General features: G+C 43.3%; 1 protein-coding gene across 2 annotated transcripts in view; it reads left to right on the top strand.

The window, feature by feature from the left end:
* kaznb (kazrin, periplakin interacting protein b) overlaps positions 1 to 15,828 on the top strand; it is a 167,579-nt gene that overhangs the window by 42,372 nt on the left and 109,379 nt on the right. For both annotated transcript variants that reach the window (XM_083772130.1, XM_083772131.1), the window contains exon 2: positions 1,918 to 2,072. In XM_083772130.1, the coding sequence (XP_083628256.1) occupies positions 1,918 to 2,072 (155 nt within the window). The remainder of the gene's footprint in view (positions 1 to 1,917; positions 2,073 to 15,828) is intronic.

Below are 15,828 nucleotides of genomic sequence, written 5' to 3' on the forward strand. Positions count from 1 at the left end.
TGTGTGTGTGTGTGTGTGTGTGTGTGTGTGTGTGTGTGTGTGTGTGTGTGTGTGTGTGTGTGTGTGTGTGTGTGTGCACGCGCACGTTTATGATTTTGTGTACGTGTGTGCGTGTGTTTATGATTTTGTGTGAGAAAGAGAATGGGAGAGAAAATTGTCTCAGAATAATCTCTGTGGCCTCCACACTATCACCAAGTATTACTCATGAATGAAGATCACATAATTCAGTGCCTGGTGGGAGAGAACTGACCAGCGCCGATCTCCCGTTCTCTTCTCTCACCCTGCCAACTCCAAGGCTGAAAGTCCCATCTTAGAGTGAGAACTGTCCATATCAATAATACATTTCCACATTAGCGCTCCGCACTGCCAGCTCAAACTAATGGAGACCACTGACTGGGCGGCCTTTGGGGAGACCTTTACGGACCAAATGTACTGTTTAACTGTTTATTCTGGTTCTCAGACTGGTGGCTGGGGACCACTGGTGGGCCGCGTGTGTGTATCGCAAATGTTTTTTAATGATCTTTTTTTTTACCTCACCCGGAAAAGCTTGAAAACCGCTTTTCTAAAAATAAAGCTCTACATTGTGTTGATTAAGCAGCTTACTAAAAAAAACTAAAGCAAAGGGCAGAGGCATTACCGTACCATTGAGGCTTCCTCTATGGAGAAAGGCATTACAGTATATATGATGTACTGAATGTGTATTTTTGTTTGTGTGTGCTGCTAATGGATTTAGCCTAATGATGCCCTTCTTGTCCATGGGCGGGATTTCATAGAAAACTAAATCAGTGCAGACTGGTGCTGTGGCCGATGGGGTGTGGGTGGTTGGGTGGCATGGTTTAGGATTACAGATTGGCTCTGGGAATGCTTTAATGACTGGACTGATCCAGGGCCGACCCGGTGGGCCCACTGAGGAGGTAGCGAGGACGCTGATCCAGGGCCGACCCTGTGGGCGCACTGAGGAGGGAGCGGCTCAGCCCGGCTGGAAACTCTTTAGCAACAGGGTCTCCATGGCAATGGAGGTGGTTGGCCTTTTGTGAGAGTGTATATTTATTATCGTGTGTGTGTGTGTGTGTGTGTGTGTGTGTGTGTGTGTGTGTGTGTGTCTCTTTTTATGTCTGCATTTTTTGTCTGAATGGGGTTGGAAATGTGTTTCTTTTCACCACCAGTCGACAGCATGAACACACACACACACACACACACACACACACACACACACACACACACGTTTATATTACTGTACTTGTGAGGACATCAATGATTTAGGACGGCAATTCTTTTGTGGTTTTTTTTTGTTTCGTTTGTGACCATTTTTATCCTGAGCCCTAAGGCAGAAAACAGCCAGTCTAGACTGTGACGCACTGTGAGCTTGTAGTTGGACTATTGTACCCTAATTATAAGCATACCGGTATCTCCCCAAATTGTTTTGAACCATAAAACAGCCATTTGTCTTGTGATGACCAGGACATTTGTCCTCACAAAATGCCAATACTGTCTAATTTTTAGTAGTCACACCTGTCAGTCAGTCCGTCAGTCACGCCTCGTGACACGCTCCATACATGGCCAATACAGAATTCATTCCATATGTTGATCTGACCTCATCTGACCTCATCAAACCCTGTACACTCAAGACACTGCCCCCTCTGCCACCCTGAGATCTCCATATATGGAGTTGACCTGTTCTGAATTCATTCCATATGTTGATCTGACCCCCCATGTCAAAGCACCAGCGCTAACCCAGCAGTCTGCCGTCACCCAGGCAGTTGTGTGCACGCAACCTCGACCTTTAGGGTGAGGTCGCTTCTCGCCCTCAGGCATCTTACTGGTATTTCTCAAATTCTATACTATAAATAAGTACAGTAATGCAAGTGCACACAAACAAACAGTCATTCTCTTTGTCTCTGTGCTCCTCTGTCGCAGCGGTCCAGTCTCTGAACAGTCTGAACGACCAGATAGCTCATTTCATGGTGAGCAGATCATGCAGCCTGGATGACGACCAGGCCTTCATGCCTGGAGAGAGGGACACCTTGAGGAAATCCATGGCCCTGATGAGGCACCTGCTCATGGACGCACAGGTAACGGCATCCTTCCTCCATTTCCCATTTCCCCACACACCAGTCCCCTAGAACAGGGGTCTTCAACAGAGGGTTCTGGACTCCTTGGGGGTCCTCTGAGTTATCTTTTATGTTATAGGATTAGGAACTTTTCTATTGAGTTAAGTTATGTCTGAAAATACACATGAACACAAAAACATTATATTGCACAACACTGATGCTAGATCTGAAAATGTTTAACATTTTGTTAACATATTGAACATTTTGGAACGTTTTCTTCTATAATGACAAATAAGGACGCATGGTTGAAAGTGCTTAAGTGTACAAGTTATCCGAATAATAATAATAATAATAAGAAAAAGAAAATCAATGCTTTCGGCCTCCCCGCTTTTCCTCTGAATGGGCCCATTTATCTTCCCAACATTTTTTGCCCATCTCTTTTCATTTATATTATCTCCGTGCTTTGATAAATGTTTGCTAAAGCATGACACCGTGATGAATTTGGGTCATCCATTAGCGGTGTCGCAAGCCCCGCATGATAGATACCGGGTCCCCACGCCGTTCTCCTGAAGATATATATATTTTCTGAGACACTGTGGCATTGATTAAAGGGAGAGTAATTCAGTAAAAGGCCATTGCTTTCACCTTAGCCTCGATCGTATATGCAAGTCAGAGTGAAAGATTGTTAGCCCTGCAGTCAGTTTTTCTGGTGTTTCGGGCATATACAGCACCGGGAGAGTTGATGGATGAGCGAGGACTGTAGCCGATTATCTTGCTGAGAAGTCGTACAAAAGAAAAAAAAAGTTTTCCACTGCTTCAATGTTAAGCGAAGCGTTCAGACGGCCAATCAGTATGACAGATTGACATGTCATCCCTTCGCTGCCACATCTGGCTGACAGTCCAAGCACTGCTAGTTCCTGTTTTCCAGTTGTTGTTTTTTCCGAGGACATCATGACATTTGGAGGCCATCGGTTGTTCTCGGGTGTATGGCTCTGAACTGTCAGGACTCTGGACAGAGCACTAGAGGCTATACTGCCTGCCTGACTGATAGATGGCAGTTGCTAAGGCTACCTCAGAGGTAGAGAGAGGTAGTGTTTGCTGTCCCAAACTGTCTGTTTGTCCCTACTTTATTTGCCTCATCTGCGGCTTACATAATAGAACAGAATAGAATAATAATTCTCAACGTGGGGTCCCAGGAACCACTGTGACTACTGACTAGGGGTCCAGATGGACTCTTACATGTCTATACATTTGGTTCCATTTTGTACGCCCTCTTGCATTTTACAGTGTAGATTGGGGTGCCAGAGATAAAGATTGTAACAAAGGAGAGTCGATGCAATAGAAGACGTCATTGTATCAGTCACTATAACTCCCGGTAATTCATCATCCGTCTCTCAGTCTCTCAGCAGTATGTCTGTCTATAACTGTCCATTCCGTCTAATTACCACTCAAGCCATCTTCTCTGTGGTTCCCACAAGATTGTTCATTCTTACCCAGTCTCTACCAGCTTACTTCCAGTAATTAGTCTTGTCAATAGTGTGGTGGGTGTGAGGGTGAGAGAATTATGGCCAGGGGGAAAGATGTTTCATAAACAAACAAATTGCGTATTTACGGTAATTTGTTTGTATTGTAGGAGAAGAAAACAAAACGCTGCCTGGTAACATCTCAAGCCCATTGCAAAGCAATAAAGACCGCATATACAGTTAATTACATGTAGCAAGGTGTAGGCAATTGAACTGTGCTGTGATCTTTTGCGAGGCTGAGTTTTTAAACGGCTTTCCTCCTGCCAGACGGGATATAGCTTGAGTGCAGAAATCTGAGAGAAAACATCAAGTGATAAGTTCACATTAATATTTCAAGGCCTAAGACTACTAAAAGGCAGAAAATTAATTTAGAAGGGATTTGAATAGTTCCTCTTTGAATGCTGTCCCAGAATTGATTGCCTCATTTGTCATTTGCACAGATGAATTATTTATGTCCCAGTTGCTGTGCTGTGCTGGGGTGACTAATCAAATGCATTGCAGTCAGTGGGTGTGGAGGCTGTGAATTGATGTTGTGGAACGCTCCATTACATTAGCTACTTTGGTGCAGGAGTCAATGGGGTTTCAGGAGGGCCTGAAGATGCTATACAACAATGAATATTTTACTCACCACTGTGACCTATAAGTTCGTCGTACGACGAATTGCAAAAATAGCCGATCTAACTGTACAAGCTTCAACATTCAAAGTTTCTTTGATGTTACGTCTTGCCTAGGGGTAAGAGTAAAAATATTCCGGGCACCTAGGGTGGTAATCCAGTCTGCCAGTGTGTCGCGGGTCGGAGTCCCGATCCTGACGACCTTTGCTGTGTGCCCCCAAAAAACTAAAAAACTAAAGTACAGATGAACAGGAGACCTGTCCTCCCTCGGGAACATTGCCATTGAGAACAAATAACACATGGGCACAGGTCTGCCACCTGCAACAACAGAGCAGCGCTGCTGCTGTATCTGCCAGATTAGGAGCAGAAATGGCACTTTTCCTTGAGTGCCGGCAAACTGCACAGTGTGCTTCTGGGAGGGTGAGAGTCCACCAGCGTCTGCAGAATGATGCTTTACAGATCAGGAAGTGATTACGCTATCGATCAGGGGAGATGCAGGGTGGGCTGTTCTGCAGAGCCTACATATCCCTCATGGCTTTCACTCTCCCTGCCTCCCTTTCTTCCACAGAAACCCTCCGTCATGGTCCTTTGTCAAGGCCATATCCATTATACAATTGACCATTCTCTGTCACGGGAGTTTTAAGAAGTACTATTATTTTTTGTTATTATTAAGTAGAAGTAGCAATACCACAATATGGACATTTTCTAAACTCAACATTTGACCATAATTGCGGCCTGTACCAAAGTAAGTACTCAATGTTTCTAAATTTGTCAAATAGCTGATCTACAAGCTCATAATGCTTCACAATGCAACAGCTATTTTTGAATAGAAGTATATAATGGAGCTTAAGTGGTTAATGTATGCTTTGTCTGTCTAATAATTGTAGTAGGGTAAATAATACAATATTTGCCTCTGGAATAAAGTGTTGAAAAATGGAAATTCTCAAGTAAACTAAAAGTACTATTATTATTCAAGATTATAGTTAACTTATTCAACCACTGCTCAACACAAACCAGAGGTGGGTAAAGTATCTAATGAAAAATATTACATGATATGAATTCAATAATCAGAACTAGAAGTATATTTGAAAAATCTTGCTTTTACTAATTTACTTTTGGCCCAAATGTAAAGCATTAAATAACATTATTCACAAATATGCTTGAGTAAACATGCATGAAGACCAGTTTTACAGTAGTAAGTAACTTTAGCAAATATATCTGCATGAGTAACAAACTTGTTACTACCCATCTCTGCCATGAACAGTCCATCTCTGAACAGAGCCAAGCCAAGATAAAAATAGACTTTATTGGTGTATGCACTGCAGTGACGTGAATGCATGGAGAATGGGGGATTTACTACAAAATTTCATAACCACCACAAAACACCATATAATGTGGCCGAGTGCTGAGCTGCCAATTAGAGCATTTCAATTACAGTATTGGCACAGGCACTTCCTTAATTAATTATTGACCCTTCAAGTATAAAAAAGGGATATATATAATAAGATTCAAAGCTATGGTATTGATCCGGTGAAGTTTGGGTTCTTGTCCTTCATACCCTCCTGCAGCTGCAAATGTTATCAAATGCGCAGTGGGGAAAATTGCTTTAGGAATGATTACAGATAGTACAGTATATCGTCACTGTCGGTGTCGGGCAGATACAGTATGTCATCTTTTAGTGGTTCCTTTTTTTAACATAAACTAGACCAGCTGTAGAGAGAGTACTGAGTCGGTAACAATGGAAGTTGGAGATCCATGCCCCTCTCTGCTATGCAATACCCGTTTTACCCGTGTCAGAGTACCCGTTCCACCCATCTGTCTGTGTCCCTTTTTATGGTTTTCTGTATCTGTCTCTCTGTGTCCCTTTATTCCTATATATACAGTATGGAGTTCTGTGTCAGGCACATAGACATAAAAAGGCCTCTTCTGGCTCTGGGGCGAGTTTCAAAATTGAAAGCACAATATTCCTGAGATTTCTTTCCCCTTTATTTACCCAGGGTAGTAACTGAGCACATGTGCTCATTTTCAGCAACGCCCTGCACATAGAAACACACAGAAAGACACACACATTAAAACCTGGGAGCTGACCAGTACAACCACAGTCTTATACTGTTGGCCACTAAGCGGCTCCACTGGAGCAGTTGGGGGTTCAGTGCCTTGCTCAAGGGCACTTCAGCGGTATTGGGTGAGTGATGACCGATCCCAGATTTTTCCTGCCCGTCCGGGGAATCGAACCGGCAACCTTTCGGCAACAAGGGCGCTCCTCTAACCCACAGGTTCTCAACATTTTTAGCTGGGGACCCCCGAATATGCTTTGGCCGTGTCTCTTGGGCAGCGATGCAGCGTGAGAAAATGCCATCAGCACTTCCGCTTAACTTCCTGCCTTCAATGGAGACGCGTCGCTCCAATGAACTGCATCTATTTTTGAGGGGCTATATACAGCTTTTTGTCCCGTCACATCTCACATTTTGCCATTGACAATGAAAGGAGAATTTACCTCATGTGACTGAAATATGACGTAAATTTGTGGCAACACAAACATTAAATGCCATTGACAATGAAAGGAAAATGTACGTCCTATGTAGACGAGCAAATCGGCTAACCAATCACATACATTCAGTTGTCATCTTACGTGATCACCCATTTGTATCATGGTTAAAAGATAATAGCATAAGTTGACAAATTAATTTATGAAGTATATACATTTTTTTTTTACGACGACAAGAGCACCCCCAAGAGCACTTCACACGTGTGTGATTCTTTTAATATCTATGGTTTATGGCAAATATGAAGTGTTGTGATGTCAGAACATAATGGAGATCTAAGGGTTTGAGGCTTGAGGGTCAGATGTAGAGTGTGCTGGCTGGCTCCATGCAGATCTAGGTGATGATCCAGTCTTCTCCATGTATGGTTATCCAGGGTTAGATGAGGTGCAGTGTCGTGATCTTCATATATGGAGATGGCCATACTGTATATGGTGGCGTGATGTCACGTGGCGTGACCATATATGGAGGCATGATGTCACGAGGCGTGACCATATATGGAGGGTGACTAACAGACTGAGACGGGATATGCTGGTTTTCTTAGTAAATGCGACCTACACTCGCAAATAGTAGCTGATCTACGGGGTCACAACTCTTTTGCCACAAAACGACATGCCCACAATAGGGACACCAGGTTGAAAGTGGTTAAGTCTGTCTATGAGTTTTATTCATATTTAAAACGGTATTAACAAGAGTTGTGACCAAATGATAGCTACACTGGATCCATTCGTGCCTTTTTTCCATTCCCTGAAAAGTAACCATTTTGGACATACAGTACAGGGTCTTTGCCCGACAGCGACGATATTATGAACTAATAAAGTCTGCTGTACAGAGAGATGGAACGAGAGGCAGACAGAGAGAAGTGAGTTTGAGATGTACTGTACTGGAGGGTGAGTCAGTGAGTGGGTGAGGAGAGCAGTGGCGAAAATGCAACGTGACTCATGGGCATTGTGGCAAATATGAACATTTTGCTTAAATTGATCCATTACTTTACAATTTTGTAGATTTGTTGCTTGGAGTCACTGGGTGGTGTTTGTATGGAGGTGTCTTTTTTCTTCTCTTTCAGTATGATACTGAATGCTTTTATTTAAGAAAAAAAGGCTTTCGCCTTTATTTAAAAATAAATTATGGAGGGATAGACAGTAGGCTGACAGGAAATGGGGAGAGAGATGGGGAAGGGGCCGTCAGGATCGGGAGTCGAACCTGCGGCACACTGCCAGTCTGGATTACCAGCCAAGGTGCCTGGTCCGCTGAGCCATGGCCCAGGCCGGTACTGAATGCTTTTTTCGTTCAGAAAATGAAATCCTCTCCAATTTTATTTGAAGACACCAGTGCTCTCCTCTTTATTCTTTTTGTGCCCTATCTTTCTTTCCATATCGTTTCCTACTTGTGTGTCACATCACCTAAGCACGGTCACCCCTGAATAGCTACTATTTGATATTAACTTCCTTTGTGGCACAATGCGAGACAGTACCCGCTGCACTTCAAAGAGCCGAGGTTGTTCAATTTCATCATCTGCAGCATCAGATTGTCAACCCTCGAGAAAAAAGATAAACGACTGAAACAAAATAATTTATATTGGTTCTGACTACAGAGAGACGCTTTCAAAAATGAAATTTCAGTCACATCTGATGCACCGGGCCCTGCAACGATAAGACAGCCCATGTAGATTAATATTCCCCGATGTGCTGTCGAAAATGATATTGCATACTTTTTCAAATGTCACGATGCAGACGCGATGATTTTCCCGTTGTTCCCTGGCCCCCTGGATTCTCATATCACATTCAATCAAACATTCACTATTACTACATACTGTACAGGGGATATTACGCGGTGGATCGAACTGTGGATATTTTTATCACAGCGACAGTCGCCAGTTCCTTCCATTAGATAAAATGTCACCTGTCAGATAATTGCACTTCGTCATCTGTCAGCTTTACCCCGAAGTCATCCATCGACGCGGTTCAGGGCTGTTGGTTAAGTCTGCATGTGCGTGGTGTGCACGTTTCCATGGCAACCCGGAGTGCCTTCACAAAGATGCTGTGTGTGGGTCACCACACTGCATCTGTCTTCAGATCAAAGGTGTTCACCTCAATTTCTGAGATAGCTTGGATGATACCATAGGGCTTTTCCTGTCTTTCGTGTCCTCTCTGGGGTGACAGACACACCCTGGGAGGGGGGGGGGGGGAGTAATATGCCAGATATTAGTCTGGCCATGCCAGACTAATATCTCTGGTGATAAATCCGTCCCACATTTGCATACTGGTTTCGGATTGGTGCCCCAGGGGCCAGATGAAGCTGCTGATGGCTATTTTCTTGTATTTTCTTTTTTTTTCTTTTTGCACTGACAGATGTGTCCAGATGTGTCCAGATGTGTCCAGGCCGGGGGGTGGGGGGGGGAGATATCATTACTGTCGCGCAACGTAGCAAAGATAGGCGATATTGTATATTGTCGCATTGTAACGATTTGTGAGCTTATCTGTTATTAGCGTATCTACACTTTTAAACACTTTATTCAGGTGAAGACGGTTAAGTCACTTAAAAATATATAAAACCCACAGACAAGTGGTGTCTGTGGGTTTTATATATATTTTGTTTTCTAAATATTTTGCACACACACACACACACACACACACGCACACATGTTTATATTGCTCCTAAACATTTTGCCAAACATCACACACACACTCCTATCCTCCTGGTGGAGACCTGTGCCCAGAAGGGCACTTTTTCTAGTTTTTGTTTTGTTTCGTTTCATTCAGGAGGAAGAATCACAAACGAGCCCAAACAATTCCATTAGTTCATTGTTTAGCATTCATCTCTGGCCGTTCTCCTTTGTGGCTCCGCTGCTGGGGTTTCTTTCCTCTGGACTGAAACGTGAATAATTCATGAAGAGAAGATATCGGCCGCTGTGCAGAGTGCACACAGCAGCCATAGAACGGAACATTCATTCATGTAATGTGGAACAAGAGACGAAGGAGAAAGAGATATCGGCATGCCTTCTATTTCCCATTGGTCACATTTTCCATCTTTGGCATCATCTTTCCCTGTTAATCACAATAATTCGACATCCACTCTTTCTGCAGTGACCTCACTGTCGGTGTTGGAGAGAAACAATCAACCAAGTCGTATGAAAGCAAGGCCAACATAAGTGACTAGGGCAGCTCAGTCACACTTTATTGTCTTATGTTGTTTTAGACCAGTGGTTCTCAAACACTTTCATGTCAAGGACCCACTACTACCACCAAATTAATGTATGTATTTCTCTGTGGACCCCCATGATCTGACAATATTTTGTGCCAGTGAGCAGTGACCCCCCCCCCCCCCCCCAATACTAGATTTGTGTTATAAAATGTTTCAGAAACGTTTAGTTTTTTTTATTCTTGAAAATAGCAGATCCATCTACACACTCACAATGCGTTGTGATGCGACACGCTGTGTGTGAACTTGTAGATAGGCTATTTTAAGTTGTGGTGTATATAATCTACCATACACACACACACACGCACATACTGTACATATTGTACATAATACAAATTCTGTGATTAAACTGAAGCTAGCCCAAATAAGCAACGACATTTTTGAAACGAGACCAAAAGAAAAAATCCAATATTTACAAGCGGCTTTGCAGGAAACAAGCCCAAAGTTGCTTATATTATAATATAATAAGCAGACATGGCAACACTGCTCATATATAATATAATTAGCAGACATGGCAACACTCAATTCAATTCAATTTTCAATTCAAAGGGCTTTATTGGCATGAGAAAACATACGTTTACATTGCCAAAGCAGAAAGAGCAATACAACAATACAGCAATACAATCAAAACAAAAATTATGTACATTGAAGGTCAGGATCTTCAATAGATCAACTTCTATGTACCAAGATCACTCGATGCAGGTATAGTGCAGGAATATACACAATGATTAGTCTTTAGGGTGGTTGTGTTCCATTTGATATCCTTCTATCACAGCAGCTGCTGCTGTGTTTGCACATTGTTGTACTTCGCCCAGCAGATATGGGAGTTTTTTGTCATTGGTCATGTTTTCTAAATCTCCGTGTGTGGTTGTAATCTGTGGGAAGTATGTGTCTCTGATGTCTTGGTACAGTGGACAGATGGTTAGGAAGACACTGACAGTGAGAACACTCACTCACTTGCTTGTAGGAGAGTTTAGGGAGCTAAACGTCTATCCCCTCTATCTGATCCTCTCAGTCTGCCAGAGGTCGATGCGGGCCTTTCCCTCAGGGCCGGTCCACTTCATGGCAGCACTGTCTGAGAGGCCCAAAAGATGCTGCTCTGAGCAGCCATGGACTGATAACCTTGTAATGACCTGTGTGTGTGTGTGTGTGTGTGTGTGTGTGTGTGTGTGTGTGTGTGTGTGTGTGTGTGTGTGTGTGTGTGTGTGTGTGTGTGTGTGTGTGTGTGTGTGTGTGTGTGTGTGTGTGTGTGTGTGTGTGTGTGTGTGTGTGTGTGTGTGTGTGTGTGTGTGTGTGTGTCTGTTTTAAACTATCAAATTGCAGGCATGTTCACATATATGAGAAATGTCATTACAGTACATAGCTGAAGATATAAGAAAATATATAGGCCTACACAGCAGATGATAAACAAAAGTATGAAATACAAAAATAAGGTATAAAATAATGTATAAATGGTAAAAATAGGAATAATAATAAAAAAATTGTATTCGATCACACAGACTAAAGTTCGTCAAGAGGGCATTTTGTTCTGCTTTGCTCCACTTCAATATGACCGGATCAAAGCTTAGGGCGCTTCCCCGGTACATCCTCTTGGCGCTGTAATCTGATGTAATCTCGTGTAAAATAATTAAATGGAGAGGGTCTCTGTCTGTAATCCACCCAGCAGCTCAGGAGGTGTACAGGTGACTGGGGTTGTCACCATTACGGAGCCGTGACAATGTTATCCGTTGCACTGTGCTCCATTGTATCAGTGGGTAAACATCGGCTCTGCAACCGTTTTGAAATGAAGTGCCATGTTTTCATTTTCTAGAAGGTAGTCAGTGTTAGCCTGGTAGAACCACTACCGCTGGACAACATTTGCATTCTGCCAGCTGGTGGTGAGTCTGGGATCTCTCAGGCAGAGACCCCGGTCGAATTCTGGCCGGATATGGGGCCGCTAGAGGCGGGATCAACACGAGACTTATGACATATTGAAGCGCTGCCTCAGCGCAATGTAAACGCAACCTAACAAGACTACAACTCGAAATTATTATGGAGATATCAGATTTTTGTCCCGCTGCTTCCGGGTTCATCGTTTCTGCCTGAGAGATCCCAGATGCAGGCAGGAGGAGGGAACTGGTGAACTCAATACTGCCGCAATCTGGCGAAGTCAGGTTAAGTCGGTGTGCCATGTCAAGTCATTTTAATTGACACCACATAAAAAAATCCAATTTATTTTGATTGTCCACGAATATAACCCTTTTCCCTTTTTAAAGGACCTATAACATAAAATTCAACTTTTTCAATTTCGTTTGTGTTTTTGGGGCTCCCATGTGTTTTCTATCTAAATAACCAATTTTGAACAATAATTCAGTTCCAAATTTGGTTTTATCTAGCATCAGTATTATAATGACTCAAATATTAAATAATCTGCATATCAGCACCCCCACCACCTCAGGACAGTCTGGTACTGCAGCTAAAACAGCTGTGTGTGTGTGTGTGTGTGTGTGTGTGTGTGTGTGTGTGTGTGTGTGTGTGTGTGTGTGTGTGTGTGTGTGTGTGTGTGTGTGTGTGTGTGTGTGTGTGTGTGTGTGTGTGTGTGTGTGTGTGTGTGTGTGTGTGTGTGTGTGTGTGTGTGTGTGTGTGTGTGTGTGTGTGTGTGTGTGTGTGTGTTCCACACCACCACACACAGTGCAGTGCGGTGGTGTTCGTGTTCCACACCAAGTATAAAGGGTTTAAGTGGTTAATTAAACTAGAATTTCAGTTAGGGTCAACAGCTAGGCTCTAACAGAGAATAGACTATTATCTAACCAAAAATGTCACTGTACCGTAGCTGCAGTAATTAATTTGACAATGTTGCCTCCTTGAAATAGTTTCGGTGTGTTATGCATACCGGTATTCTTGTCAAATTGTCCTGTTATACAGGTAGTTACTGTTTTTCTGTGTTCACTGTGTTTACAACAATGAACTTTTGAGTTATTTTGCTTTTTGATCCACCACCACATTGTGTTTTTGGGTTGGGATCCGAAAATAATATGAAATGAAATGTGTCAGAATGCAATCTGTAGGTTCATTAGCTCCAGCAAGCTCAACCTCCTCTCGTCATCATTGTTTTTCTCAGATCTGCAAGATGAGAAGGGAGCCCACAAGGCCCAGAAGTGTGCACTGTATTCTAACTGTATTATAGCTCCATTCACAGTGGTCCAGGATCCTACTCCCTGGGTAGAGGATGCCACCAGGTGGTCATTGTCGAGGCCAACTCCACATTCTATCACATGAAGCCAAATAGAGAGTGACTACTTGCAGACTTCTGTGTTGAATATAATTTCACATCTTGGTTAGTTTTTGGGAGTACTGTTTTTTTTCCATTACACTGGGGTTTTGAGCAATCCATACTAGTTCTCGTTCTGCGTTTCATTATATTACTGTGGAATCCCCAACCGGTCCTCTGGCTGGCGTGGGTCTTTTACAGTATATCCCTGTGGTTTTGTTCAGATATATTAGGTATGAGGAATATGAATATGAGAAACTGAGCAAGGAATGTAATGAGCAGTGGTTCTGAGCCTAAAGCACCTCCTATAGGTTACTGTATGAAGATTATAATAGTCCCCACTCCTTGGGGTGTTTAGTGTGTGTGCGTGCTGTGGCAACCCAGGGGAGAATAGGTACAGATTCACAATAAAATAAGAGGCTCAGAGTCAGCTTCACCATAAACTTAAATTGTCTTTTATTTAAAGTGTTCGGGAAAGGGGAAAACGGGGCAAAACTTCAACAAAGGGTTCCTCTTGTCAGGGGCTTAGGCTTCTAGTCACTTGCAGTCCTGTGGGTAGAGCAGAGAGAGAGCCAGTGACTATTTTAGTTGGGGGAGAGTGCTGTAGGCTCTCCCTTGTGGAGTTCAGTCGGCCTAGGATGGAGGGAGAGAGAACGAGACCAGGTGAGCCACAATACACGCACAGCACATCCAAGTGGGTCCAAAGGTTTGATTTAGTCTTGTACTCACTTGAGAGATCTCCCTCATACCAGCCTCCTCATGAACAGAGAGAGATTCCTCCTTTCTCACTCCTCCATTAGTTCACACTGGCTACGTTTACATGAAGGGTGATCATTCCGAATAAATACTTCCGAATAAAATACATCCAATGTAATGTTTTTTGCCGTGAGTTTACATGGGAAATGGTCATTCCGAATGAGTGTTTATATGGAGAAGTGATAGAAGACATGATACATGTTAATTCACGTGAAACTACGCCATCTGTTGGACACATAAAATATAGGCAGTTCATTCATTGTGACTGTCTCAACAATACAAACATATTACAGACGAAAGACGATACTTTGAAATCCCATAATTTCATTCCGCAGTAGCTTTGAGGCTGCTGGTTGGATAGGGACGGGCAAATATGTTTACCGTCTTTTTTTCCCCACCCGCTGCGGCTCCGCTTCTCCGCTGGGAAGGTGATCATCTCGTTTTTTTTTTTTTTTAAAGATATTTTTTTGCGGCTTACGCCTTTTATTGATTTTTGAAGGGACAGACAGTAGGCTGACAGGAAACGGGAGAGAGATGGGGGGATGACATGCAGTAAAGGCCGTGTCGGGTCCGGGAGTCGAACCCGCGGCACACTGCGACTGGATTACCAGTCCGGTGCCCAGACCGTTACGCTACGGCCTGGGCGATCATCTCGTTTTTATTTGTACTTTATTATCTACAGCACGGCCAGGGCACGCAACACACTGATTATTATTGTATCGGGTCGCTCGTTATTTTTGAGAGAGAGAGAGAGAGAGAGAGAGAGAGAGAGAGAGAGAGAGAGAGAGAGAGAGAGAGAGAGAGAGAGAGAGAGAGAGAGAGAGAGAGAGAGAGAGAGAGAGAGAGAGAGAGAGAGAGAGAGAGAGAGACCGTTGAACACATACACACAGATCAGGGTTATCGTCATCTGCTGCTGCTCCACGTTTTTTTGTGGATTTCGGATCTGAAAAAAGGAACGAAATAACGCGCTCTGTGCAAACTCCTCCGCGCGCCTTGGATATGAGCGCCTTGGAGCATGCTCAGAAAGACCAGAATGAACTTACACATCCGAATTAGTGTATACATGAGTCCAATTTTCTTTCAATCGCATTGAACATCGGAGTAATCCGGCCAGTGACATCGGAATGGTTTTTAGATCGCATCGAGCGTTTTCATTCGGATGTAAGTTTTTGTAGGTGTTTACATAACAACGTTTAATAGGTTTGCCACAGTGCGTGCGTGCATGCGTGTGTGCGCATGCGCATGTGTATTATATATAGTAATAGTGAAATTCGGCCAGTACTGTATATTACAGGTACTGTTGAGACAGAAAAGTAATAGGTCTCAGGTCTCCAAGCCAGAACTGAACCCAGTTATATGATTGACGTGCAACGAGTTAGTATCTGAGCCTCGCACTATGCATATTTTCTGCATAGGCCAACCCTCATGCTTCACCGAGCCCTGAGGCTGTAGTCCACGTTTTCATTTATTACAATATATTATGTTTATGCAACTCCTCAGACCAGACCAGTGCGAGGACATGTTGCCGTATGTGCACAGAGAGGTGCAGAGAAGTGCAATTGACCTTAAAGATTAACAGAGAAGGCAAACGCCATAGTTTAAATTGTGATAAACCGCATGATAAATGTCACGCGCAGCCAGGCGCTCTTAATGAAAATTACCATCCCAGCATTTTTCCATAAACCAGTTGTTAAAATGGAAATGGTTGGCAAGATTGTGCCTTGTAGGATGTGTCTTGGTGTACAGTATAATGAATCGTGTTCTCAATGTGATGTTTTCTGCATTCAGCTTTAGTATTCATGATTATAACCTTCTAGCCCTCCCATTACTGCCTGCATGTGCTGCTGAAGCTCCTATACAAGCTATGTACAAGCTCACAATGCATCGCAA

This window comes from Protomyctophum parallelum (genome assembly GCF_964188405.1).
Source record: "Protomyctophum parallelum genome assembly, chromosome: 8".
Classification (NCBI taxonomy): Eukaryota; Metazoa; Chordata; class Actinopteri; order Myctophiformes; family Myctophidae; genus Protomyctophum; species Protomyctophum parallelum.